We start from the raw sequence: 27,984 nt of genomic DNA on the forward strand, positions 1-27,984 counted from the left end.
TTTGACTCTGAAAATAAACAAAAGATAAGACTGGGCTTTAAAGGTTAACTAGAGGGAACCGGAGAGCAAATAAAGGAGAAGATACTTACTAACATAATGGAGGCATATTACTTTACTATAGAAGAATTTGAGTTGGCTTGGGAACAATGTGTTCAGGACCTATTTTTAAAAATTTTTTGATTTGACTTTCAAAGTGGAGTTAACACAGGTTATAGAAGAAGAAAAGATTCTATTGGATAAAACAGAGGCTGAGGATGATTTGCATAGGGATCTTAAAAAGGATTTTAAAAAATTGCCAGACTATAAAAGAGATATGGAAGAAATGGAAAAAGAGGTTGTGGATTTGAAAAGGGACTTAAAAATGTTTGACTATAAGAATGACATGGAGAAAGAAGCTGCATTGGCCTATAAGTTATACTGGTTGATGTTTTAACAATTAAAGGGGACATCCAGATTATAAATCAGAAGAATGACTTGAGAGTTATCTTATTTTGGACCCACAGAAGAGTATTAAATTTCTGAAGTTGTTCCTGAAAATAGGGAGAAAATGATAAGAGATCATCATGTGGGATTTTATTTGAAGAAGCGACTGAAGATTAAGCATCTTAAAAAGAAGAAAAAGGAGCTCAAAGTGGACTTATTTGATCATAGTTAAATTGTATAAGTTGTGATTTTGGGTTGTTATTATTGGATTTTTTTTTTTTTAACTAGGACTGTAAGACAAGGATTTAAAGATTTTTTCATAAGGGGATCAACTTTCTATGTCCTGTTTGTTAGAGAAAATTATAGGTTAGAATCTAAAAGGGACCTATTTGATTTAGTTTAAGATATACAGTATATGTTGTTATTATTGGTATTTTCTACACCTATGGGGATAAATCTTTGGTGTTTTACTTATTAGAGAAAGTTGTAAGTCAAAATGCATAATGGATTTATTTGTCTAAGGTTAAAATATATAGATTATTACTGGTACTCTTAATGCTTTTGCTGAGTAAGTTTGATGAATTTTTAATAGTTTGGCTTTTGTTAAGGGATGAGAAATGGGAAGGTTTTTTTCTGTAATAGCAGAGAATGTGTTAAGTTATTACAAATGTTTATACTTGTTTGTAGGAAGGGGGAAGTCACTTTTTATGTCTTCCTTTCCTTTCCTTTCCTTTCCTTTTCTCTCTCTTTCTCTTTTTTGGTTGTATACCTTTTTTAGTTCTGTATTAACTTTTATCTATGTAAAACTTTAATAAAGATATTGTTTACAAAAAAGTCCACTGGCAGAGATGGAGGAGGAAAGGGAGGTAGAGGCTACCAGCTGCCCCAACTCTGATGGTCTTGCAGCATACAAAACCAAAAAATCCATAAAAAGAGATAAACATAAAGCCACACAGACAGCCTAGATTAAAATGATCTTAAAAGCAACACAAATCAAACAAAACAAAACCGGGGTTCCAAAAATACAATAATACCTTAACCGCAGTCCTGGGACCAATGCCAGGTTTTAAGAGCTTTTTGGAACCCTAGAAGAGAGAGGGTGCTGTCCTTATCACTGGGGATGCTGTTCCAGAGGGTGGGGGTCACGACAGAGAAGGCACGCTTCCTCAGTCCCACAATATGACAGTGTTTAATAGAGGGAACCTGAAGGGCACCCACTCTGCTGGAACATACTGGGTGGGCAGAAACAATTGGAGACAAGCTGTCCCTCAGATATCCAACCCTATGCCATACAGGGCTTTATGGGTAATAACCAGCACCTTGAATTGCACTTGGAAACCAGCTGACAATACAACTCACGTAGCAGTGGTGACACATGGGCGTAGAGTTTTCAAGATACTTGTTCTTGCAGCAGCATCAGTCACGTTGGCTAAGGGAGGGGCTCTTCTTCCAGCACAGGTGGAGAAGGTAGCTGTGCTGACTGCTCACCTAGTTAGCTCATTCTTTTGTTAGAAATCCAGAGGCTGTTGGAAGGGTCAGGAGATGAAGATGCCTGTCTGGAATGGGGTTCACAGGTCTGGTGGTGATGACCCAGGGAACCAAAAGTCAACCCAGCACCTCCAAAGCAGGTATCCTGCAAATCCAAGGGCTATGTAGTCCAGGAGCACTTAAAGTTTGAGGACTCATGCCTGCATCAGTAGGGAAGGGAGTACTGAAGATATTTTTCTATGAGGATGCTAAAGCACTTTACATGAGGATGTTAAAGCACATCATGAAACTATCCTGCAAACTGCTGGCAGCAGTATGTAGGCTGTGCTTCCAACTAACAGCAAAGCACTTATTCTCAATCAAAACAAGGAAGCTATACTGTGGGTGTATAGAGCTTGAGACAAAACTCTCAGAACACACATATTTTGACTTTTGTTCAGAATACTAAGGAAACAGCTGCTTTGAGGTAAGAATGTTTCAGGCTCAGAATATTTTGCATTCTTACCAGCTCCTCAGGTATGTGTATGATATGTAAGGACTAGTCCCTTTCCATTATTCCATATCCATCTGAAGTTACAACTGTTAGACAAGATAGTGAACTACCCTAGAGGGATACCAAGACAATGAAAGAGCAGAACAGTGAAAAAAAATGTAAATAAGTGCATACTATCCGCCTTCATATCAGAACTTCAGATACTCTTAGCATAATTTGTAGCTACTTTGGCTCCTTTGCAAGGAATGGGAAGAAACATTCATAAATACGACTTATTTGTAATGAATTAATTATATCCACGCATCAGCTAGAACTGGTTTCCAAAGCAACTTGCAGTTAAAATATATAAACAGATGCATATCTCCATCCTAACATATGGTTGTGTCTGGAAAAGCCTTTTAATGCTAGGAGTAGGTGAACTCATCTTGATTCTAGGGCCTTCAAATAGAATGGACAGGAGGATCTGCAGATGAATTCAAGGGCCTCCTCAGATCATTTCATTATTTCAAGTTATTATGTTAGCATTAGAGCCTAGCTTTCTAGTTGAAAGTATTTCAAAAGTATTTCGAAAAAATGCAAATTGGAAGAATAAAATACAGTGGTCTGTGAATTTTAGATTTTGAGATGGCAGATTGACAGGTCTTGATCTGTCTGTAGGATTGACATTTGAATCCTCTGTTTCTCAGTTCAGTATCATACTTTGCCATAAACGCTGGGGCTCTGGAGGTGTGGGCGGGGGCTAGGCAGGTGAGGGGGATTGCAATGGAGTGGCAGACAGCTGTAGGCCCCCCTCCTCTGTGGAGGCCTTTCTGCTTCCCTCTGGTAGCCTCAAGAAGAAGAGGAAAACACCACTACTCCCATTTAATGGTGAAGTGCCTGGGAGCTGGACTGTGGGCTTCCCATTGGATATTGAACATTTCTCTGGGTGAGAGCCAGAGGTGGGCTTGGTGGGAGGGTGAATGGTTGGAGCCTCTGCCAGCTGGTGGGAGCAGTAGGGTAGGAGGTCCTGGATGCTGAGTGGGGTGTGTGGGAGCGGGAGTGGGTTTGGATGTGTTGATCCTCTCTCTGGGTGAGAGTCAGAGGAGAACTTTGATGAAGGGTGAATGGGTAGGGTGCCCACTGCCTGCTGGTGGGAGCAGCAAGGGAGGGACCCCTTTGTATGTTTGTGTGTGAGGCTGTGGGAAGGAAGTGGGGGAGGTGGTTGCTGGGCTCTGATGGCTCTGAGTGCGATTAAGCTGAAGAGCCTCGGGGTGCCCAGCTCCACTCCCAGGTATGGCTGGTAAGGACAGCGGATGCTCCCCAGTTTTGGGAACTGAGGGGCGTTGATGTAGGGATGGGGCTGCTGTTGGGGGGATGGGGGTAGGCCAAAATATTGTGATGGGCATGGGGAAATATGGTGGGAGACGGGGAGCAGGCCATTCCCGGGGACCGCAGGACCGTTGTTTGTTGCTGGTTTTGTGTTCCAGTTCCTCAGTCTCAGCCCTGGTACCCTGTGAGCAGACCTTTAGAGGCTCTGGTCTCTGGCTGCTGCTTCTAAATGCCAGGTCAGTCTGTAATAAGGCATCCCTCATCAGTGATTTAATCACGGATGAGAAGGGTGACCTGGCATGCATCACTGAGACTTGGCTGGATTCAGGGGGGGTAGCCCTCACAGCATTATGCCCAGCTGGGTTTTGAGTGTGGCATCAGCTGAGAGTCCAGGTAGGGGTGGAGGTGTGGCAATTGTCATCCGGAAATCTCTTACAGCCTTCAGGGGTGCTATACCGCAGGTCACCGGATGTGAGACCCTGTTCATCAAGTTGGGCTCTAGGGATCAGTTGGGATTGCTGCTGTTGTACCGGCCTCCCTGCTGCACAGCAACTTCCCTACCTGAGCTCCTTGACACCCTTCTTGGGTTGGCAGTGGAGTTCCCCAAGCTTATGGTCTTGGGGGACTTCAATTTGCCTTCTCTAGGGATGGGATCTGAGGGTGCTTGGGAATTCATGGCCACCATGGCAGCCATGGGCCTATCCCAAATCATCCAGAGCCTAACACAGAACAGTGGTCGTACACCGGATCTGATGTTCCTGTCGGAGCAGTGGCTATGTGGTCTGAAATTGGAGATCTTGGTGTCCCACTTGTCATGGTCAGATCACGCCCTGATTACAGTGGGATTCCCTAGCACCACTATCCACTGCAGGGAGGCTGGACCTATTAGATTGGTCCGCCCCGGCGACTGATGGACCCAGATGGGTTCCAGAGGTTGCTTGGGGTTGTTCCTGTTGGTCTGCTGCACGGTCCATCTGAAACCTTAGTAGCTGCTTGGAATAAAGGGGTGGCTGAGGGTTTGGATCAGATCGCGCCCATGCGACCTCTCTCCTCTCGGGGATCCCAGCACTCTCTGTGGTTTACAGAAGTGTGGCCAGTTATGTGTGCCCCTAGGACAGTACACGTTACACCTCTGCTTCACGAGCTGCACTGGTTGCCAGTTTGCTTCCGGGTCCAATTCAAGGTGCTAGTTTTGACCTTTAAAGCTCTTCGTGGCATGGGGCCAGGTTACCTGAGGGACCGCCTCTCCCCGATTGCATCTGCCCATCCCATCGGATCTGGCAGAGAAAGCATGCTGTCTATCCCATCTGCTAGAGAATTATATTTGGTGGTTCCCAGGAGGCGGGCCTTCTCTGCTGTGGTGCCCGCCTTGTGGAAACTTCTCCCCCCAGAAGTGCAATTAGCTTCATCCCTCTTAACATTCCGTAAATCCCTCAAGATCTGGCTATGTGATCAGGCCTGGGGCTCCCAGGGGACCAGGGAGATTTTGCGATGGCTCCCTTATTAATTTTATCTCCTCCTGTTTTGTGTGTTTTTACAGTTTTTTATGTGTAATTGTTTTTATGTATTTATTATTTAATTGTTGTATGCCGCCCAGAGTCACCTTGTGTGAGATGGGCGGCTATATAAATATGATAAATAAATTATAAATAAAGAGAAGATCAGTCTAGTTTATTCTTTTGTGTTTTTCACAATGATAGGTTTTTGAGGGGAAAATCTTGCAGGTGCAAAATAAAAAGTAGAAGCAATTCTAATGTGACTGTATAAATTCATATCTTCTTTCTAAAAAGGGTCTTTAATTTTCAAGGTGTTTATTTGCCATTGATGATAATTGAGCAATTGGGTTTAAAGAAATAAAGCCATTCAAAACAATGCACTATATATTCACAAGTAAAAATGTTGAATTTTTTAAAAACAATTTGTTCTCCAATTATATATACTAAAACTTGCTAGTACAAGGAGGAAGATCAGTTTTGTAATTTTCTTGCTCGCTCTGAACTGTCCCATGCTGTTACAAGGATTCCCCAACTTTCTGAAACAGATTGGAGTGGCATGATTCTGTGTGTATGTATGTGCATGCATGTGCATTTCTTGACTGTAAAATTACTGAAAATCAATTCCCATTCTGTTGAGATGAGTATCTATTGGGCCAAAGAGCATCTACTTTGCAGAGAGACACCACAACAGTTTCCATTTATTTTATCTTGTCTATTTTTAGCATGTGAATATATATTTAACTTGTGAAATCAAACCCAGTGGTGAAGGGGGTTATATAGTAACTTCTGCTGAAGGGAAAGCCTGCTCCAACCCTTTCTCTATAGCGTTTGTTTATATCTATTGTGTTTGTATAACATTATTTAAACATTGCTGAAAAGAATTACTGAAATATAATGCTTTTTATCTCGGTATTAGCTTTTTAATTTTTTTCTTGATAGTCTTTTTGAGATTTAAAATCCAAAGAAGGCATGAAACCTTGTGGGTGCTGCCAGTTAAGCATCTCTTAGTAGCAAGTTCTGTGTAATAAAGATTTTACAGGTGGTCCTTACTTAACGACCACTTGTTCAGCAACCATTCAAACTTACGACGGCGCTGAACAAGTGGTACTTATGACTGGTCCTCATACTTACATCAGTTGCACAGTCCCCATGGTCACGTGATCACCATTTGCGACCTTCTTTGCCAGCTTTCTACAAGCAAGTCAATGGGGAAGCTGGTAGGAGGTTACAAATGGCGACCACGTGCCATCCTTGCGTAACAACCTGCAGTGATTTGCTTAACAACAGCAACCAGAAGTGCCAGAATTTCTGTCGCTAAGCAGAGCAGTCATTTGACATCGTGCTTTACCACTGGTCCCAATTACCATTGTTAAATACTGAGGCCTTTCTTTCTCTTTTGCCTTACCAGGGATCTTGCCTGTGTACCACAACATGTTTGCACTAATGAATGAGATTGACCGATGTTGGTATCCTCCAAATTACACCTTCCAAATAGATGGAACAGCTACTGTCACTGTACTCTACCGAATAAGGTAATTCTAATTGCAGTTTTAATTGGAAGTAAATGGGACATTGTTTTGGGTGAGATTGCAGTGTTTTATTCCTGAAAACAAGAATCCTAATATTTCTGGGGAAGTTTGATTCAGCATTTTATTTCATTCATGTTACCTTAAAGGGCTTTTTCAGTCATGTGTAAAGAAGGAACTTTAATCAGAGTATCACACTGTCAGTTAATGGTTTCTTTAATCTGAGTTTTTAATATATGGGCATAAATAAGAGTATTTCATAAAAAGAAAGATCAGCATTCTTTTTAGTCCTTTGCTGACTATTCTGAGCAACAGAAGCACTCAGATTTTATGGCATCATGGCTGATTAAGATTCTGTAAAACCCTGGGAACTTAATTTCACCCAACTTGAAATATTTTAGGAGTTGGGTTAAGCATACCAACACACGTGTGTCAGGATAAGGGCTTGGTGCATGCATCTTGTTTAGTTGAAGGTCATAGGAGGATCCCACTTGCTACCTTTATGGTCCTTTTTATTCAGGAATAAAATGTTTGGATATACTTATGTCACCCTCCTCTGCCTCTGCCCTGGAGCCTCAGAGTTCCTTCTGCAATTGAGCTCCCTTCTTTAAGTACCTGCAGCATGCATGCCTCATGGGCTAATAATATTTTCTGGTTCCTTACATGGCTCTAGACTCACCTGGGCAATAAAAAGAGCATACAGGTAGTCCTCGTTTGTTGTGAAACAAAGTTACAGTGGTGCTGAGCGAGGGGTACTTAGGACGGGTCTTCATAGATGCAGCTGTCGCAGTATCCCCATGATCATGTGATTGTGATTCGGGCGCTTGGGGACTGGCTCACAGTTACAGTGGGGCAAAAAAGTATTTAGTCAGCCACCAATTGTGCAAGTTCTCCCACTTAAAAAGATGAGAGAGGCCTGTAATTTTCATCATAGGTATACCTCAACTATGAGAGACAAAATGGGGGGAATCCAGAAAATCACATTGTCTGATTTTTAAAGAATTTATTTGCAAATCATGGTGGAAAATAAGTATTTGGTCAATATCAAAAGTTCATCTCAATACTTTGTTATATATCCTTTGTTGGCAATGACAGAGGTCAAACGTTTTCTGTAAGTCTTCACAAGGTTGTCACACACTGTTGCTGGTATTTTGGCCCATTCCTCCATGCAGATCTCCTCTAGAGCAGTGATGTTTTGGGGCTGTCGCTGGGCAACACGGACTTTCAACTCCCTCCAAAGGTTTTCCATGGGGTTGAGATCTGGAGACTGGCTAGGCCACTCCAGGACCTTGAAATGCTTCTTACGAAGCCACTCCTTCGTTGCCCGGGTGGTGTGTTTGGGATCATTGTCATGCTGAAAGACCCAGCCACGTTTCATCTTCAATGCCCTTGCTGATGGAAGGAGGTGTTCACTCAAAATCTCACAATACATGGCCCCATTCATTCTTTCCTTTACACGGATCAGTCGTCCTGGTCCCTTTGCAGAAAAACAGCCCCAAAGCATGATCTTTCCACCCCCATGCTTCACAGTAGGTATGGTGTTCTTTGGACGCAACTCAGCATTCTCTCTCCTCCAAACACAACTAGTTGAGTTTAGACCAAAACGTTCTACTTTGGTTTCATCTGACCATATGACATTCTCCCAATCCTCTTCTGGATCATCCAAATGCTCTCTAGCAAACTTCAGACAGGCCCAGACATGTACTGGCTTAAGCAGAGGGACACATCTGGCACTGCAGGATTTGAGTCCCTGGCGGCATAGTGTGTTACTGATGGTAGCTTTTGTTACTTTGGTCCCAGCTCTCTGCAGGTCATTCACTAGGTCCCCCCATGTGGTTCTGGGATTTTTGCTCACCGTTCTTGTGATCATTTTGACCCCACAGGGTGAGATCTTGTGTGAAGCCCCAGATCGAGGGAGATTATCAGTGGTCTTGTATGTCTTCCATTTTCTAATTATTGCTCCCACAGTTGATTTCTTCACACCAAGCTGCTTGCCTATTGCAGATTCAGTCTCCCCAGCCTGGTGCAGGTCTACAATTTTGTTTCTGGTGTCCTTCAACAGCTCTTTGGCCTTGGCCATAGTGGAGTTTGGAGTGTGACTGTTTGAGGTTGTGGACAGGTGTCTTTTATACTGATAACAAGGTCAAACAGGTGCCATTACTACAGGTAACGAGTGGAGGACAGAGGAGCCTCTTAAAGAAGTAGTTACAGGTCTGTGAGAGCCAGACATCTTGCTTGTTTGTAGGTGACCAAATACTTATTTTCCACCATGATTTGCAAATAAATTCTTTAAAAATCAGACAATGTGATTTTCTGGATTTTTTTTCTCATTTTGTCTCTCATAGTTGAGGTATACCTATGATGAAAATTACAGGCCTCTCTCATCTTTTTAAGTGGGAGAACTTGCACAATTGGTGGCTGACTAAATACTTTTTTGCCCCACTGTATGACATGGGATGCTGTTTTGGGTGAGATTGTGCAGCATCTCATAGTCACATGACTGCCATTTGTGACCTTCACTGCCAGCTTCCGACAAGCAAAGTCAATGGGGAAGCCGGAAGGAAGTCACAAATGATGATCAGGTAACGGATTCTGTGACTATGTGGGATTTGCCTAACAGCAGCAATTGGGACTGCTGGAAATGCTGTTGTAAGTTGGTGGGTCATGTGACATCATACCTTACAACCATGTTGTTTAGCAATGGAGTTGCTGGTTCCCATTACAATCAGTAAGCGAGAACTACCTGTAGCTACAGGCAGTCTTAACAACTGAACTGCTATTTCTGTTTGACTATAGCAGCTTCTTGTATCTCCTGATTAAGTCAGCAGTTGGGGAGGGTGAATTTCCTCCCCAGTTGAGACCAAGATGCCTCATATCAAAGCAAAACTTGAATTTATGTGTGTGAAAATTAGGGCTGGGATATTTGGTACTGCCTATTAAGGTTTGGCATTAAACAGCAGTGGGGCTTAATGGTTATATATGTCATTGAGTGAAACCAAAACACTCCAAAGAGATGAGAAAGGAAAAAGAAAAATAATATGTGATGTGTCTAGAACAATGCTTCTTAAACTTTTTTCTCTCAGGATCCCTTCTCATTTTTAAAAATTATGGAGGACCCCAAAATAGTCTGTCTTTGTGTGAATTATATTTATTGTATTAAAAATTAAAATTGATGCATTCACTGCCACTACCGCTTCTCACAATTGTTTGATGGGATTTTACTGTTGTAATATTTTTCAACCAAGGCTAGGAAATAATTTTGATTTCGAGGACCTCTGAGAGGGTCTTGGGGGACCCTCAGGAGTCCTAGGACCACGGTTTAAGGAACACTGGTCTAGAACATTGAATTATACCAAAATGTAATTCAAGCTGTGGTAGAAAAAGTATGAAATATAGAACATGAGAAAAATGTCCATTTTTTTCCCCTGACACATCATTTACTTGTGCGTTGCCAAACAGGGCAGTTCTTTAATATATTAGGATTTTCATCATTATACAACTAGCCTCTGAGCAAGCAAAGTGTGGACTGAAGAGCCACTCTGCAGATACATCCATATCTGAAAAATAATTGTGAGTTAATGTAAGTAGTTGCATCAGTCTAGAAGATTTTTTATTGGACAGACCCACATCACAAAGATCAGTGCCCACATGATGATTGGTCTTGGATCACACACATAAATCATATTATTTCATTTCTTATCAGATAGCTTATGTGGAAGCCAGTCTACCTTTTCTTCACAGCTTCATAATGTAAGCTGAGAGCACTGGCAGTAGTGAGGAAGCTTTTTTCTCCAGCCCTGTGGGAATCTAGAATGTACATTGATATACATCAGCAGTTGTACCATGTTCAATATCTTTTTCTAGAGAACTACTTCTGCCTTCTCTTCTCACAAGCCATATTCTTAGATGTTCTTACTTTCTTCTATACCAGAAGCTTAATTAAACAGGAATACAGAGCTTTTTTTCTTTTTTCTTTTAATGTGGGGCTTAGGGAAAACGTTGAGAAAATAACATCTTCAGTGATTACAGTGGCTGTTTCAGAAGTCTGTTCCTCAAAGTTCGCTACATTTGCTGAGGAAAAAATCTAGCATAATAATTTCAATTCTTTACAGAGAGGTTGCACTCTGGATGAGATTTTTTCCCGCATTAATTAGCACAGTCCTTATTTGAATGACTTCATTGATAATTATTTGTCAATTGACTAAGTTTACTAGCTAAATGTCAATTTAAGTGAAGATAGGCATCTTATTTCAGATTGAAAACTAATTTGGCATGTATTATTGCTTGGTTTAATGAAAAACAAATTACACTAAAATTGTTGTGTGAATGATCTTCCCTTGAGTTTTGTAGCAGCCTAATTTATGAAGTCTACTTTCTAAAAGGTAAAGGTAACAATTTAAAAAATAAAACCATTTTAATTGACTGACAGAACAACACACATACTCAAAACCCTAATTTTACCTCATATTAATTTTAGTAACATAGTGGTTCTATTCTGTGAAAATTTGGCAGTAAAAACTTTAATATGTGACAAACTGTTTCCATACAGATTTTATTTCCCACATTGGTATTGCAGCAGCAATATACGAGCGTACCGATATGGCGTTTCTCGAGGTGCAGAGAGTCCTGTCCTTGATGATATTGTTATGTCTTACCTATTTGCTCAGGTAAAAATGGCTAACTCATTATATGGGACTGTAGGTATTTACTTCTGTGTCCTCCCCCCTTTATTTTACATGTGAATGGCATCCTTCAGGCATGGATAATTCCATAGATTGATTATGTTTATATCGCTTTCTAAAAATACTTGAAGTATTATACTCATCAGTATTACAAGATTGGGAGTTATACTCTTCAGACATAAGAAAACTGGGAGCAGCATCAAAACACTACTGAACTGTATGCTTTGGACTGATTCTTATGGAAGATTTTTCAAGTTATAGTAAAAATAAACAACCCACAGTGAAATGCTCATCCTGAGTTCTCACTCTTCTTTTTGATTCAGTGGCGAGAAGATTTTGTCCATGGGTGGGTAAAGATGGCTGTTACTCATGAAACACAGGAAGAATGTCTTGGAATGGCTGTCCTTGATATGATGAGAATGGCCAAAGAAAAGGACCAAACTCCATTAGCCATTTACAATTCTGTAAGGTAATTATTTCTTGAAATGGCACATCAAACACATGTGTAGTATATGTAAAAAAAATTCTCTGAGGGCAACATTTTTCTAATATATGCAATCTAGATAGAACACTGCAATTCATATTTAAGTATTGATATTAGGTGGAGGAAGCTAATACCTCTACTAGAGATGAGGGTAAAGCAAAGAGATGATGAGAAAGACAGAGTTGTATAAAGGGCAGTTCACTTTTGTTCCCTTTCTGTTATGATTTTCTACTTTCTTTAACAAAAACAGTTGTCTGAGACTGCATAGGTTAGGCATTCATTAGGTTTAGAACAATAGCTGCTTCTGAATATATTAACTGTTTTTCACAACCGGTAGTTGAGGTTTTCAGATCTGTTGGGCAGAAGCCCAAAACTGTACTTGTGCAAGCAGAAATGTTAGTTCTTTCTTCCTTTTGCACCCCCTATCCCAAAGGGATTGCACAATCATCTGTTTCAGAGGGTCCTTTGATTCTCAGACAAAAAAATGCAAAAGGAAAGAGGTGGGGGGGGACTCCATTTTGTTCACATATTGAAAATTAAAATTTAAACCAATTTTGAAACACACACACACGCACACACTACTCTACTTTTCCCCAAAGCTGTCAGTACAGTATGCACAACTTTGAAAGATATGACTGGCCTATGGTATGCCAGCAGTTTCTTCTCCACAGTCCTAAGATGTACATATTATCCATTACACTATATTGGATTGCAAGATAACAGATACTGACAGATTCAGAGGAGCTGCAGTGTGCTTCATTTCATTGGAGGGCATTATGCGGCCAAATATAAACGTCTTTAGTTGTTTTTTTATCTATAGTTCAATACAATACAATACAATACAATACAATACAATACAATACAATACAATACAATATCTCTTCCTTTCCTTAAGTCCTTAGTTTTGGTTGCTGTAGATAGAAAGTTTGGTGATACAAATGCTGATTCATAACTGCATTAGCTTCTTGATTTTTTCTGATGATTCTAAGGAAAATGGTTTTAGGTTTGCTCTATAGAAAAATAACTGACTTTGAATTGCTCTTAGTGATGTTTGTTACTCATTTGGTAGCTCTTGTATTCACAGCTACAAAATGTTTTTGCCAAAATGTATCAGAGAAAAAATCCAAGATTATCACATTTTGACACGAAAAAGAATAAGATACAGATTCCGGAAATTTATTCAGCAGTTCAGCCAATGCAAAGCAACGGCCAGAAATCTGAAACTGAAGTATCTCATTAATTTGGAAACCCTCCAGTCTGCCTTTTACTCAGAAGTGTTTGAAGTAAAGGATCCTGGAAGAGAATCTTCAGATGCAGAGTCTTTTGCAACCATTATAATAAGTGGGAATGGTGGTATACAGTGTTCCAGAGGAAAACAAAAAGTCAGTGAAACGCTTGCGGAAGAGGTAATATTTGATCATACTCTTTCATGCTTATTTCAGTAGAACCTACTAAAATGTCACTGGATGCCAGGATGATTTCACCTTGCCACTACAATGTACAGTAACTAATTAGAAACAACGCTGTATGGTGATTAAGAAACTAGCTCTCACCAATTATGCAGTTTAGGAAAAAGTCCTCAGAAGACAATTAATGGACAGGATGGGAGGTTCAAGGTTTTATAAATCTTGGTGGGCACCTAGTTCTCTTCTGCAATCTCAGTGGTGCAGGAACTTGGTTAATCCTGTGGAATTCCAGCTTTATGTGTCTTCTTAATATTCATATAGGTCTATGCACACTAATGCACATGTAATTCCTCTTAATTTGTGCTTAGAACCAGAAGGATTGCAAACCTGGACTACTTAAGGTTACTAGTATTATTACTGAAGAAAAAACTGGTTTAGCAATAGAAATTATTGTAAAACAGAAAACAGCATTTTCAACTTCTCACTGTGGTATCGGTATTTAAATTTTCCTTTGATTTTATCTCTCTTAACAATAATACTAATACTTTGTATTTCATAAGGTTTTCTTTATATAACTACAAAATAGAAATGTTTAGAAATAAAGCTGCAATCCAGCTTTGTTTCACCACAATTTGCAGTTGTTGCTTGAGGGTGGAGTAATCTTTCAACAGTTTATTCAGAACATTGGCAACGCAGGCAGATGGATGCCTTCTATTGTTGAGCTTTGGAAATCTTTCCAAATATTTATTAAATTGTTTTGGTCGTATTGCTGTCTGAGGTGTTCCAATCCCTCTTGCTACAGTCTGCTCATAACTGCAGAAGTTATGAGGGAGCAAGTGGGGAAGGGGTGATCTCCTGTCCTAAAGACCTCAGTTATGGCCACAGAAACTATCATATATATATTATTAGTAGGCCCCCTAATGTGACAATATTTGGCAGGCCAGATCTATAAGCGTTAAGTTAGGATTGCATCCTTTGAGTTGATTTAAATCTTGATTTAAATACTTAAAATGATTATCTTACAAAGCAATATCTTTTTTTTTTTTTTTTTTGCAGGACATACAAACCTACTGTGATTTTCCTGATGTTATAGATGTCAGTATTAAGCAAGCAAGCCAAGAAGGTTCTGGAGAAAGTAGAATTGTAACCATTCACAAGCAGGACAGCAAGAATCTGGTACTGTATCTAACTCTGTTGATGATTCTGTGTTATGTGTATTAGTTGGTCAAATAGATTGGATAATGTGCTTTGGATTTTAGCATTACCATGGTATCTAATACAGCCACAGTAAGCGATCATAGAAACAGTTATTTCTACAATGTGCAGTAAAATTGTTCTCAGATAAAAAGATGAAGCTTTTGTGGATGACATAATCCTTACTTATTCTCTTGCAAGATTAATGTAGCTGATAGTTATACTTTACTAAATATTATGGAATATATGTGGAAGGGAGGCACAAATATAGCACCTGTTTGCTATTCTTTAACGCAACTGCATTTTTTCCTATTCCCATACATAGTTCTGCAGCTGTTTGAAAGAGTTACAGACATGTACCACATTTGCAACTCTAGGTGCTCTGAATCCTCTTTTTGGAAATGAATTTGAAGTAGTGTGCCATCTATTACAACATCAAGTTTTAGAGATTTCTAGCCTTGAGGACAAAAAACAGGAGAGAAGCATGTAACCCCAAACCCATGTCTTATTTCAGTGTGTAAATATTCAATGGATTTGCCTATTGGCATTTATATCTAAACAGGCCTGAGTAAAATTGATATGCCAGGTATCCATGTTTGTGCCTTTTCCTCACACAAGAGCACCCTTACACAATTTGTAAAAATGATAAAGTGGCAAATTTCCTCTCCCTTAGATGGAGAACTCTCCTGAGAAATGTAATGTTTTCTAAGCCTATATAAAATTGTATTGTCGAAGGCTTTCATGGCCGGCATACGATGGCTGGTGTGGGTCTTCCGGGCTGTGTGGCCGTGGTCTTGAAGTCTTGTTTCCTAACGTTTCGCCAGCACCTGTGACCGGCATCTTCAGAGTGCAGGAGCACAGACAGGAGCAGTTCTCTCTGTGCCCAGGGTGAAGTGACCCTTCTGTGGGTATTTATAGAGATCTGGGGGTGTGGTGTGGTGTGGGTGGGGTTGGGTTACTGAGTGGCTGCTTGTTTTGGAGTCAGCATCTGTGTGTATTTTCCTGGGGATTAGGCAGGGTTTTTTATTCTACTGAATTGTTAACGAGGGGCTGCTGGGGGTGATTAGCAAGTTCATTGTGTGAACTGTTCACATGTCCTGGTGGTTGAGCTGAGTTCGTTGACCTTTTGCAGGCTGTATTTTTCAGGATTGGTAGCCAGGTTTTGTTGATTTTTAGACTCTCCTCTTTTTTATTGAAACTGTGCTGGTGTTTGTGAATCTCAATGGCTTCCCGGTATAGCCTGGTATAGTGGCTGTTGGTGTTGTCCAGTATCTCTGTGTTTTCAAATAGGATTTTGTGTCCAGTGTGCTTGAGAGCATGTTCAGCTACTGCAGATTTTTCTGGTTGCTGTAGTCTGCAGTGTCTTTCGTGTTCTTTTATCCTGGTATGGATGCTGCGTTTTGTGGTCCCGATGTATACTTACCTGCAACTGCATGGTATGCGGTATACTCCTGCGGCAGTGAGGGGATCCCTTTTGTCTTTTGCTGATTTTAGCACTTCTTGTACTTTTCTGGTGGGTCTGAAGATTGTTTGGAAATTGTGTTTTTCCATCAGTTTTCCCATGTGGTCCGTGACCCCTTTGAGGTAGGGCAGAAATACTTTGTTGGTGGGTGGCTGTTTTTCTTCTTCAGTCGCATGTTGTTTTCTTGGTTTGATGGCTCTTTTTATTTCATTCTTGGAGTAGCCATTCACTTGTAGGACCCAATTAAGGTGGTTAAGTTCAGGTGCTAGCAAAACATTAGGAAATAAAACTTCCAGAACACAGCCACACAGCCCGGAAGACCCACACCAGCCACCCTATATAAAATTGTTTGCTGATACTCTTGTTAATTGTGGAGCTTAAATTATGACTTATTCTGAAATCTGATATTTTTTGACATAACAGTCATCTGCATGTGGATATTAATTATATGAACAGAACATGTATTTTTGTCTATAGATAACTATGGAGAGTGATTCATATACTAAGTCTTCTTGAAAAAGTATGAGATCTAATACAAGCTGATGCTGACCTTTTAAAATCCTGAACTTCCTGGGCCTAAGTTGGGGCCCATAAACCTTTTTCATGCCAATTATTGCATGTGTCTTTTGAGTGATAGGTCAAGCACTATATTTCAGAAAAGTTGGAAGAGGCTAAATCAAAATCAGACTTGATTTAAGTATATTTATAGTTAATATGAATAGTTCATATTCATAGTATTGAATAATGTCTTAGAATCGTAAAGTTGGAAGGGACATCAAATTCAGTCTCCTGTTTGGTGAAAGAAACGTGCAGTTCACGTGGCCTGGTGATTTAAAGTCATTCAAAGTAAACAGAAAGAACCAAGTTTGCAGATTTTGTATCTCAAAAGATGTCAGGATAATTAAAGTTCCCTATCGTTACTACTTTGTGGCTCTTTGAAAGGTACTCCAGTTTGCTTTTGAAAAACATCATCCCTATTTTCTCCTTGGCTGGCTGGACATTAATAAATGCTAACAGTATTTACTTACATTAAAAAAGTTAAAATTTCAACAAATTTTATAGTGGCTCAGAGGCCACATTCGGTGCTTTCAGATCTATATGTGACTCAAGGGTATTCAGTTTGTTTATTCTTGGTGCTGATCATTGGGTTGAACTCTGTGATCCAAATTAAAGTCTCTACCTCTTAAGAAAGGCAAATACTTGGAAAAGATTAGAATGGCTCAGAGGGGCCCTCAGACAGTTAAGAAGAGCTCAGGCAGCTGGCAACAGGCAAGTTCATCTTATCTCTGTTACTCTTCATTCAGAACTCAGGTTCTGAAATACAGTACAGTACAGTACAATACAATCAGCTCATAATAGACTTGGCTGATTTCACAGAATTCTTGCCATTCTATTTCACAACTTCCTTACATATTCCTATTGGATGGACATTGATTGGCTACAGATTCATAATCCAGAGGCTCACTGGGAGCAAGTAACATTTTTTTCCATCTCAGAGATGTCACCAGTACCATTTGTAAGCTTCCCACTCTAATGCTTCTCTCTCTCCTACTTGAATCCCATTCCTTGCCAAAAAAGCATACAGAATTTGTTGATGTTTTGGGAGAGGAGAAAGCAACTTCATTGCCTCCTCACTGAGTGTATGACCTTACCATCAACTTGAAGCCAGGGATTCAAATCCCAGCTAAGAGGCAATATCCTACGTTTACTCAAACGTTAGCTACGTTGAAGGAGTTCCTGGTTAATAATCTGAAGGGTTACATTCACTCTTTTAGATCTCCAGTGTCTGTATCCCCATTTTTATTGTCCAAGAAAGATAATTCTTTGGGAGCTGTTCATGACTATTGACTCCTAAACACTGTGACCATTAGGGATCACTTCCTACTGCCTCTTACTTCAGACCTGGACTGGTTTCAAAACACACATTTTCATGAAATAGGACTTGAGAGGTACATATTTTAACTGCCTTTTATATCAGGTGTGGCAAATTGGAATACACAGTAATGCCATTTGGATTGATTAATTGCAACACAATCTTCTCCAGATTCAAGAATTAAATATTTTGGATAACACTGTAGTGTAGTATTTGGATGGCATATTGAGTTTTCAGAAGACCCATCTTTTTATGAGGCTTGTGTTAGAAGGGTCTTAAAGTGACTCCGCAAGCATGTTTTTTGCTAAATTGGAAAAATATGTGTTTGGACTTCTGGGGAAGCAATGGCAGACTCCTCATGGAGCCGATGGCTGCAGCAGAAAGAGGAGCTGGTAAATGGATTGGCTCTTCAGAACTCCTTTCCAGCTTAAAGAGAGGACTAGGATCACCCATAAGTTTGCTTCATATGGAGGCTCCCTGCAAAGAGATTGTAGAATAGCAATCTCTGGAGGATTTGAGAGTTCTGGGAGCCAGGGGAAAATCATCTTGCCTAAACCATAGTTTGGCACCCTCAAAGGACACTGGGGTTGCCCACTTCCTCTCTTAATTACCTTGAGAAATTGCTTGTAATTGATCTTTTGGATGTTAAGAACCTTCTGAAGGGCAAGTTTCATTGTACTGGGAGAGCTTTCTTCTATCCTGGATGAAAGAAGTTTCATGTAAGTTTAAGGACTAAAAAGAAAAAAATTAAATTTTGGAAAATAGCAAAAGAGGGACTAGAATGTTGATTTTGGAAAGTTAAGGGACCAGACAGACTTGAAAGAATATTTCCTGTGGGTCGTTTAACATTTTATAAAAGTATATATGAAGATTTTGAAATTAACTGTAAGAAATCCTCCCATGGAAAGTTTTGCTGATTGGAAAATAAACATATGATAAGAGTGAACTTTGAAGGTTGACTGGAGGGAACTAGAGAGAACTAAGGATTACCATTAAAAGGAGAAGAGCCCTATTAATACAACGGAGCAATATTATCTGACAATAGAAGAAATTAAGGCTGCCTGGGAACAGTGTACTCAGAAATTACTTTCAAGACTGTCTGCCACTATAAAAATCTAACAGAGACTACAGAGAAGAGGAACAGATTTTACTGGACAAAATAGAGATTGAGGCTGACTTGAATGTGGATTTGAAAATGGATTTTAAAAAAAGATGATGTGGATTTGAAAATGGATTTGAAAATGACAGATGATAAGAGTGATATGGAAAAAGATGCCACAATGGATTTACTAATGAAACTGGCTGATGTTTTAACAACTAAAGGGGACATACAAATAATAATAAATCAGAAGAGTGACTTAGATAGCCTTCTTATCTTCAATTTACAAAAAGGATGCGTTAAACTATTGAAGCTATTCCTGAGAGGAGACAAAGAGAAAATGATGATAAGTCAACTTGTAGAATATTATTTGAAGGGATTAAGGATCAAGTTTTTTAAAAGAATATGAAGTAGAATGCATTCTGGATTCTAGATGTAGGAGATGTTTGGAGTATCTGATTCACTAGAAGAGCTACCCTGAATCGAAGAGATAATGTGAAGGTGCATTAGATAACCGTGCCCCACACTTTGTACACCAGTTTCTTCTGAAATTCCTGCACAAGCCCCATCCCCATGATCTGCCACCACTATCAATAGACAGTGAATTCCAGGATGAAGAGGACTCTGTGCTTTCTGCCACAATAGACTCTCCAATACAGGCCGCAACACAACAGGAAGGGAGGGGTGGACTCCCCAGCTCTGTCTGAGTCTGTGCGGCAAGACTTGTCTGGTGACCTTGGAGAGCTGTCAAACAAGGGTGGGGAGAGTGAGTCTGTAGTTAGTTCCCATAGCACTTTACCAGTGTTTTTTTTTCTTTTTTCCACGGGAGGAGGAGGAGACTTAGTCTCATGGGGGAAGTAGTGGCCTTGAAGAAGCTATTCTACATCTATTAGGTAAGCACCGGTTTTTCCTTGAAAGGGAGAAGGAAGTGAAGAAGAAGATTGCCATGCCTTGATCCTCTGGTATAAGAGGAGGGAAGGAGAAACTCTGTCAGGCTTTCAAGATTCTGTTACTACATCCTGCAACAATGAAGTAGAGTTCCAGCAGTCTTATAGAGTTTGTTTCCTTACCAGGCCTACCTCAAAGAGCTGACACTTCCCTAGACTTCTTTCTTTAGGCTAAACATAGTTCATTTAACCATTTTCATAGGAATTAACCTCACTATCTTCATTCAGATTCATCCAACTTCAGTTTATTATGTTTATTTTTTTAATGTTAACTGGAGATACTGATATTTAATTTATTTTTTTTTTAACTTTAGGGGGGTTTTTTGTGGAGGGATGAGAGAGAGAGAAAGAGGGAAGCTAAATTGTATTGTGTTTATTTTGTTTTAGTGTGATCTGAGGAGTAGGCAGCTTTTGACATTTTGGGCTATAGTATCTGGAGTGCAAGCTTCTTTCTCCAGCATGGCCAGAAAGCCAGCACCTGGCTACTATAGATATAATTAGATACGTTCTGTCCAAGAAGAAGAAAGCTTGGAATATGCTTCTCTAGAGGCCTGCTTAAATATCTGTCTTACATTCAGTTTATATTTACTTAAGATATATCAATATGGTGATCTAAGGTTTTGCTCTGGATAATTCTTTGCTCAGCTTAAATTGGCAGGAGACAGAAGCTTGCATGCCAGATACATCAGCCCTTTCCAAAACTTTGCATTTAAATCCCTAATTTATTTTTATTTTATTTATTCAATTTATATAGCCGCCCATCTCAGACCAGTGCATTAACTCTTTTGAAAGTAAAGTATGCTGCCGAGAGCCTTCAGGAATGGGCAGCACTCAAATAAAGTGAACAAATAAATAAAATATTGAATAAAATCTATTCAAAAGCATAATGTTAAGATAGAAAATCCATGCTTATTCATCTTAGTGCATCGTGGATGATTAACGTAATACATCAGTCAGGCTTGACTGTGAATGCTTTTTGTAATTTGCATGTTACTACACATTTTCTGCAACATCTTTTCTTCTTGTCTTTTATAGGAAGCTGAATTTCATTCATTAAAAGATGCTCTTTCTTTTGTATCATTAATCGATGGATATTATAGATTAACTGCAGATGCTCATCATTACCTTTGTAAAGAAGTGGCACCTCCTTCAGTTCTTGAAAATATCCAGAGCAACTGCCATGGGCCAATTTCGTAAGCAGTACTTTATTCTGACATTTATATCAGATATAGGTAACTTTTTGAACTAGAGGCATATCAGATGCTAGATTAGGCATTTGGGAGCACAGCAGTCGTCACGTACATTAGCGTGCTCATTTGTACAAACAACTTCCCTTTATGGCTATAGATGCAACTTGGACCACACTGAGGGAGAAACTTCTCCTTTCTGCCCTGGGAAGCAGGGTAAAATAGCTGTTCTTGCTGTGGCTGCTGACAATAGAGAGAGTGGAAAAGTAAAAGACAGTTCCCTGCAACTACCAGTCAGCAAATATCTGGGACCAGTGTGGAGAGCGAGGAGTTATGGCAGATGGGAGTAGGGATGCAAGGGTCCTGGTTGCTGCAGATGGAGAACGGGAGAGAGATGTTCACTTGCAGACATGACACAGCCAATCCATGTTTGTGCCTTGAATAAAGCATTAGTAGCAAAGAAGCAGTTTTTCATATATACAGCCAGTATCATTTTGTGGCAGATTATGTATCTTCCAATGTTTATTTAGGTCCACTTTAACTTGTTTGCATTGATACACATCCCCATCCAGTCTTTCAGATTTTGTAGATCATTAAGTTTTTAGTAAACAACATATTTATTCCCATATATCAACTGCTTGAATGATTGTTAGGGAACACAGAAAATTGCTAGCAAAAGAAATTACTGTTGGTAAAGACTTTTTCTTCCTGTTCTTTTCTGTAAAGATGAGGGGAAATGATTTCTGAGTAGAAATATCTATGTGCTTCTGTATAGCATTTCCTTGTTCTGAGGAATTAAATGTATTGCATGTTTCAGTTAAGGTACTGATGAATAACAAAATCAAGTGAGAGTTCCATGGGAAAAAGTTCACTATAACAATGTCACTCAGAAAAGGTCAGATATTAGTCTCCATCTTTAGGAAATCACATCTTGTGGAAGACAGAATTGCTTTTTGGCTTAACTGGAGGAAGAATTACTCTCTGAATTGTATCTTCCTTTATAGTCTTCCAAATTTCTTCAAACCTCTTCTGATATCCCATTTTAATCTAAAATATTTTTTCTTATTTTAATCTCTGTTGCTTCCACCCCATTTTGTCCTATACAATTACAAGTAGTCCTCAAATTAAGACCATTCGTTCAGCGACCATTTGAAGTTATGGGCATCTCTGCCCTTTTGGCTGCCCTGTGCTAACTGGCCCTGCCATCCCTGCTGGCCTTGCCGCCCTGTGCTCACTGGTCCTACCGGCCTTGCCGCCCTGCATTCACTGGCCCTGCCAGCCTTGCTACCCTATGCTCGCTGGCCCTGCCAGCCGTGCTGCCCTGCCATTCCCAGTTGACCTTCGCTGTTGTCTTCCTCCCGCTGCTGACAAGGTGCACCTAGCCTGGCCATTCACAAGGCAGCTACTGGCTGCGCCAGACCGTCTTCCTGAGGCCGCACCGGCGGCCTTCTTGCACGGTTTTGGAGCTTCATGTAGGGTCAGGCCAGGTGCGCCTCATCAGAGGTGGCAGGGCCAGCAGGACAAGCAGGGCAAGCAGAGTGCAGGGTGGCAAGGCTGGCAGGGCAAGCGGAGCACAGGGTGGCAAGGCTGGGAGGGCCAGTGAGTGCAGGGTGGCAAGGCCAGCAGGACCAGTGAGCACAGGGCAGCAAGGCCACAGAGATAGTGGAGAGCAAGACAGCCAAAAGTGCAGAGGTGGGGGGGGGATAGGTGGGTAGGGCAGTTGAAGAGGAGGCAGTCCCTTACCTTACCAAGACTCAGGATTGGGAGGGACCAAGCTGGGAGTGGCTTGGATCGGTGTGGGTCCTCAGCTAATGACTGGTGGGATTCGGTTAACAATGGCAACCAGGACTGATGGGATTACCATTGCTAAGCAATGAGGTTACAGGATGTCACACTTTACTACCACATCGCTTAGCGACAGAAATTCCAGTCCCAGTTGCCATCGTAACTCGAGGACTACCTATGTTTTTGTTTTGGTGGCATTCAGATGGTGGGAGAAGTTGGTCAAGGAAATGGAAAATGATTTTTTAGCAATTTTTTAATTTACTAAAAATAGTGTCATTTCACTGACAGATTCATTTTGTGAACCGGCGGGGGGGAGCCCTTTTTTCCCTCACTGCTTCCCTTGTTACCTATGCAGTATGACCAAGAGCTGATGCTTGCTATAATGTCTCAAATCAATGATTACATTCTCTCTCATTGCAAAAGCAGAAATATTATGGTCATTGCCGTCTCATCATAGAGTGGAGGAAAGGCATATATTAGTGAACACTAGCTTTGACCATAATCTGTTGGCTTAATTATTTTTTGATAAAGAATTAAGGGGGAAAAATTCATATAGTCACTAAATTGCCTTCCTCTTCACTCTCACCCCGACAGAACAGGAAAGCATTAGCACATGTGACACAAAGGCTTCAACTAACTTATCTAGTAAAAAGCATTTTCTGAAATAAGTGGAATAGCATTTACTTTTTTAAAAAGATTTTTTTTATCCCACCTTTATTATTTTTATAAATAACTCAAGGCGGCAAACATACTTAATACTCCCTCTCCTCCTATTTTCTGCCACAATAACAACCCTGTGGGGTGGAGTGGGCTGAGAGAGAGAGTGACTGGTCCAAAATCACCCAGCCAGTTTTCATGCCTAAGGTGGGACTGGAACTCACAGTCTCCTGGCTTCTAGCCTGGTGTCTTAGAGTGTAAAGCCTGTCTGATTCACTGATTTCAGGAAATGTGGCCCACCAGATCATTTGGGCACTGAGAAATGAAAGTCTGTGCATTTACATAGACTCCCCAGATACCATTATCATTATTTGCTTAATTATGGTTTATTGGATAACTCAGAATAATTGTATTTTATTGAACAAACATGCTAAGGTGAAATCAAACCACATTATGGCTTAGGATAAACATAGTTCCACACCCTCAGGAAGTTTTCTACTGATGAGATTGCTAACAGAGAATCTGGTTGAATGAAGGTGGAATATTAAGTCGTAGCCTTCTGGTTAATATCCTGCTTATCAAAAGCTTCTATAGCTAATGTCCCTATCCAGTCACTTCAGTATTGTATACTGTACTCTGCCCATTTGCACAGATCTCTACAGGGGAACATGTATAGGAAGCTTCTGGACAATAGAGCCTTGTGCAGAACTGGTAAAACCATTAAAAATTAAGACTTGTTTCTCCCGTGGAGGCTGCATCTGAAGAAAAGTATTTGTCTGCTGGCTTTCAAGTCTACATCTGACAAGACAGTACTATTCTTAAATATCCCAAGATGGATCACCTAATGCCCTTGAGAAAAAAAGAAACTTCTGACATTTGTTACCTCACATTGTCCAGACAATCAGAGGTACAATCTAGCTGTACCCAGTAGGTTGTAGGTTCATATGATTGCTCTTTTATCCTTATTTCCTTATCGAGTATTAGTGTGATTAGTTGCCAGACTGATTTCAGCGTTCTGTCAGTAGTGGCAGGAATTGAGGAGTGTTTGTTGAATGGAAGGGTGGTATAATTCTTCCACTTAGTTGAATCAGAATTCCAATTCCATGTTCCTGTAAAAGAAGTCCCTTCACCAAAGACGAGTCTGTTCTCTGGCTTCTCTTGACAACAGGATTCTGGTCTTTTTTTTTTTTTTTAAGATGACCAAGCACATACATAGGTGTTTATATGTCACAACACAATTAACAGGTTTGGTTCACTGTGCGGGCTACTTATAAGTAGTCATAAGAAGAAAGTCACAATGTATTTCAGTTTGAAAGCTCTACATAAAGGATTAAAATCTGGTATATCCCATATGTTCTGTAATTCAAGACATGTCAACTCTTTTTAATACTTTGTTTTTCCTCCTGTTTTTTTAAAAAACAGCATGGACTTTGCAATCAATAAACTGAAGAAAGCTGGCAATCAGACTGGCTTTTATGTTCTTCGTTGTAGTCCTAAGGAGTTTAATAAATACTTTCTTACCTTTGCGGTGCAGGTTAGTATTAAGGATCCAAATTCCCAACTGCTTTGAGTTTAAGAGGAGATTTCAGTTCCTTTTATTTTGGGTATAATTTTTTTATCTACTACTTTCTTGAAAAAAATCATCTTTGGTTTTCAGAATAATGTCAGTATCTCTGTTTTGAGAATAGCATGTATATTTATGAAAATCAGCAAAGAATTGGAACAATGTTTTATTAATCTTCCCATTTACTCTCTTTGTTGATTCAGGTGCCAAATAATATTTCAGTTTTCAAAGTTTGGTTGTGATTTCTATTCATTTATGTGTATCTCCCAACAGAACAGTAGTTTTGAAAGATACATAGGAAGTGCCAGAGGAACTTGTGAAATGGCTTATAAAAATGATTAGTGTTAGTTGTTCCTTCAAAAGTCACAGCATTTATTATTCCAGAGTAACTTATTAAGAAGTGATTGATTTCTTCATTTGTTAAAAAATGTGCAATATTCTTAAGTATCTGAAATTTACTTTAGAAGTTATGATAAATTTTGAAGGACACACTTTGGATGTTCTCCTCTGACATTTAGTCTGTTATGTTGCTAATTTTTGTGTCTATTATCATTGTAGTGATATGTCTAAGCAGAGTTGAAAGCAATTAAGATTATTCAAGTTCAGAGCTTGCTTTATAAAAATCAAAATATTTTGTTATACAGCTCATTTTTTATATGCTAAAGGAGCAGCAGGACAGTTCAGTACCTTTGCATTTAATAAAGCCTTAATTCAGTTGAAGTGTTGAGCTGTGTTAGTCCTTTGTTCTAGCAAGCTTTGCTGTAGATTAAAACAAAATTAGGCTGCATTACATGGCACTTAAAGAGCAGGTGAAACTCCCAGATCTTACAGTTTGCATCTTTATCTTTAAGTATTAATGTCATGATAGCTGGGTATTCAAAGTAAATTTAAAGCATAATTTTGTTCAACGTATTTAATTGTTTGTAATGGAGTTTTTGTGTAATGAATGAAAGTTGGAAAGCTACAAAGGAACCAGTAATGAAATGGAATGTTCCATGCCCTAGCCAACCACTCCTTTTCCACAATAGTCTTTTCTATTCTCCCAGTTTTTTACTTCACTTCACCACCCAATACTACTACAAGGTATATTCCTAGTCCCTCTTGCCTAATTGGAATTATGCATGATATTTGATTAAATTTAACGCAATAACAAATAAAAGTGTTGATTTAAAGTATCATTTTAAAAACTTTCCTTAAATTTTGCAGCAAAACAGCATAATTGATTATAAACACTGCTTGATAACAAAAAATGAAAATGGAGAATATAATCTCACTGGAACTAGAAAAAGTTTTACCAGCCTTGTGGATCTGTTGAATTGCTATCGGACAGAAACTGTCCGATCAGATAGTATGATTTTCCAGTTTATCAGATGCTGCCCTCCAAAGCCAAAAGGTAAGCAATTTAAATTGTTTTATTTGTTGATTATGACAGTACTGTGTGGCAACTGAGCTAGAGAAATAGCTGTCATTACCACAAATGAAAAAAATACAAGGCCATACATTAAACAACAAAAGAGCAGAAGTTTTTAACAACACAGTTTCTCACACACATATACACCTATGCACATACATAGGCACACTCTCCATAGATACAAGATAGAATCCACTCAATAAATTACTCACTCTGTAGCAAGCCAGATGTGGTCAATTACTCTATTTTGCTTAATACAGAGATTGCTCCCTTTTTCTGTGTAGAACAAGGCTAGGAGCAATTGCTCTCTTCCTCCTTCACTGCAGAGAACATTTTGCCATGCAGAAGGATGCTGAGAAAAATACTATAGCTCCTTTTTTCACAAAGCCCCCTGGTAACCAATATAAGTTGATCTTCTGGGGATTGGGATTGATTTCATTTTCCATCCAGATTAAGTTCGATACTCCTGCAATTAAAGTTATATGTTCCACTCGGTGTCCAGAATGCATGGCACAAGTGATGCAAGGAATGGATATTTATGATACACTGGGATTAGGGCAAGAAGGAAAGTAGTAAAAGAAGAATGTAAGTTGTTAACCATTAAATATAGGAAGTGTCTAAGTCCTCCCTCCTCTTCAGAATTCTAAAATTCTAAAATCTGTTTGGATTTAAGAAATGGCTCAATTCCTATGCAGTTATTCAAGCTTAGCTTTGGAGCTGCTATGCTCTGGGTGCTTCAGAAATGCTGATGTGTATACTGTAGTTTGACTTTGGAACCAATCTCCACTACTAGCACAGAAATAGCTGCTGGTATTAATATTTTTGTCCCTTTGTGGCTCTTTCAGGAAGGAGACAGATTTTCCTTGAATCCTCTTTAACAGGATTCTGTGTGGCTTCTCTGCTAGACAGGAATTCTGGAGACTGACAGAAGATTGAGAAAAAGTGAAGAGATAGAAAAGTAATTTTAGTTGCAGGACTTGCTGATTTTAGCTGCTCTTCTATGCATTATCATTTGTACTACTGTGGCTTTTACAGGAGTGGCAGATTGTTCTCTTGTGTAGGAGAAAATGCAAGCAAATGCTATGTTGTATTTTGTAGCTGGAAGTGGAGCTGCAATATTGCTTGAACTAAAAGAAGAAGTATGATGACAGTCTCCTGAACAATCCAAGAAATATGCAACATGATCACAAACTCAAGGAGATTTTTGAAACTGAGGGTGCAACTTGTGATATAGGATGGATATATCTTGCATGTGCATGCAGTTTTCTTTCCATGCTACACCCATTCCTATTTTGCTCAGAAATATTCCTTAATACTATTGTTAGATAAAGTGTACCTAATTACTTAATTATATTTCTATTCCATGGCTTCCCTCTTCCCCCATTTTTGTTCACACAACCGGGGAGGTTAGGTTGAGAGTTGCAATAAGTACCCCACGGTCACCCAGTTTTATTAATTAAAATCCACATAGGAAGCTTCGTGGCTGATTGCAGAATGTT

At 39.6% G+C, this 27,984-nt stretch overlaps 1 protein-coding gene across 3 annotated transcripts in view; it reads left to right on the plus strand.

The window, feature by feature from the left end:
• The window catches only part of JAK2 (Janus kinase 2), a 99,319-nt gene that overhangs the window by 47,527 nt on the left and 23,808 nt on the right, over positions 1-27,984 (plus strand). For all 3 annotated transcript variants that reach the window (XM_088130394.1, XM_007431977.4, XM_088130395.1), the window contains 8 exons: positions 6,617-6,740; positions 11,284-11,401; positions 11,740-11,885; positions 12,985-13,306; positions 14,363-14,482; positions 20,917-21,074; positions 24,933-25,044; positions 26,281-26,467. In XM_088130394.1, the coding sequence (XP_087986520.1) occupies positions 6,617-6,740; positions 11,284-11,401; positions 11,740-11,885; positions 12,985-13,306; positions 14,363-14,482; positions 20,917-21,074; positions 24,933-25,044; positions 26,281-26,467 (1,287 nt within the window). The remainder of the gene's footprint in view (positions 1-6,616; positions 6,741-11,283; positions 11,402-11,739; positions 11,886-12,984; positions 13,307-14,362; positions 14,483-20,916; positions 21,075-24,932; positions 25,045-26,280; positions 26,468-27,984) is intronic.

This window comes from Python bivittatus, unplaced genomic scaffold, assembly GCF_059951505.1.
Source record: "Python bivittatus isolate LINGU-HERP-01145 unplaced genomic scaffold, Pbiv_v1 ctg000850_np1212, whole genome shotgun sequence".
NCBI classification, from domain to species: Eukaryota; Metazoa; Chordata; class Lepidosauria; order Squamata; family Pythonidae; genus Python; species Python bivittatus.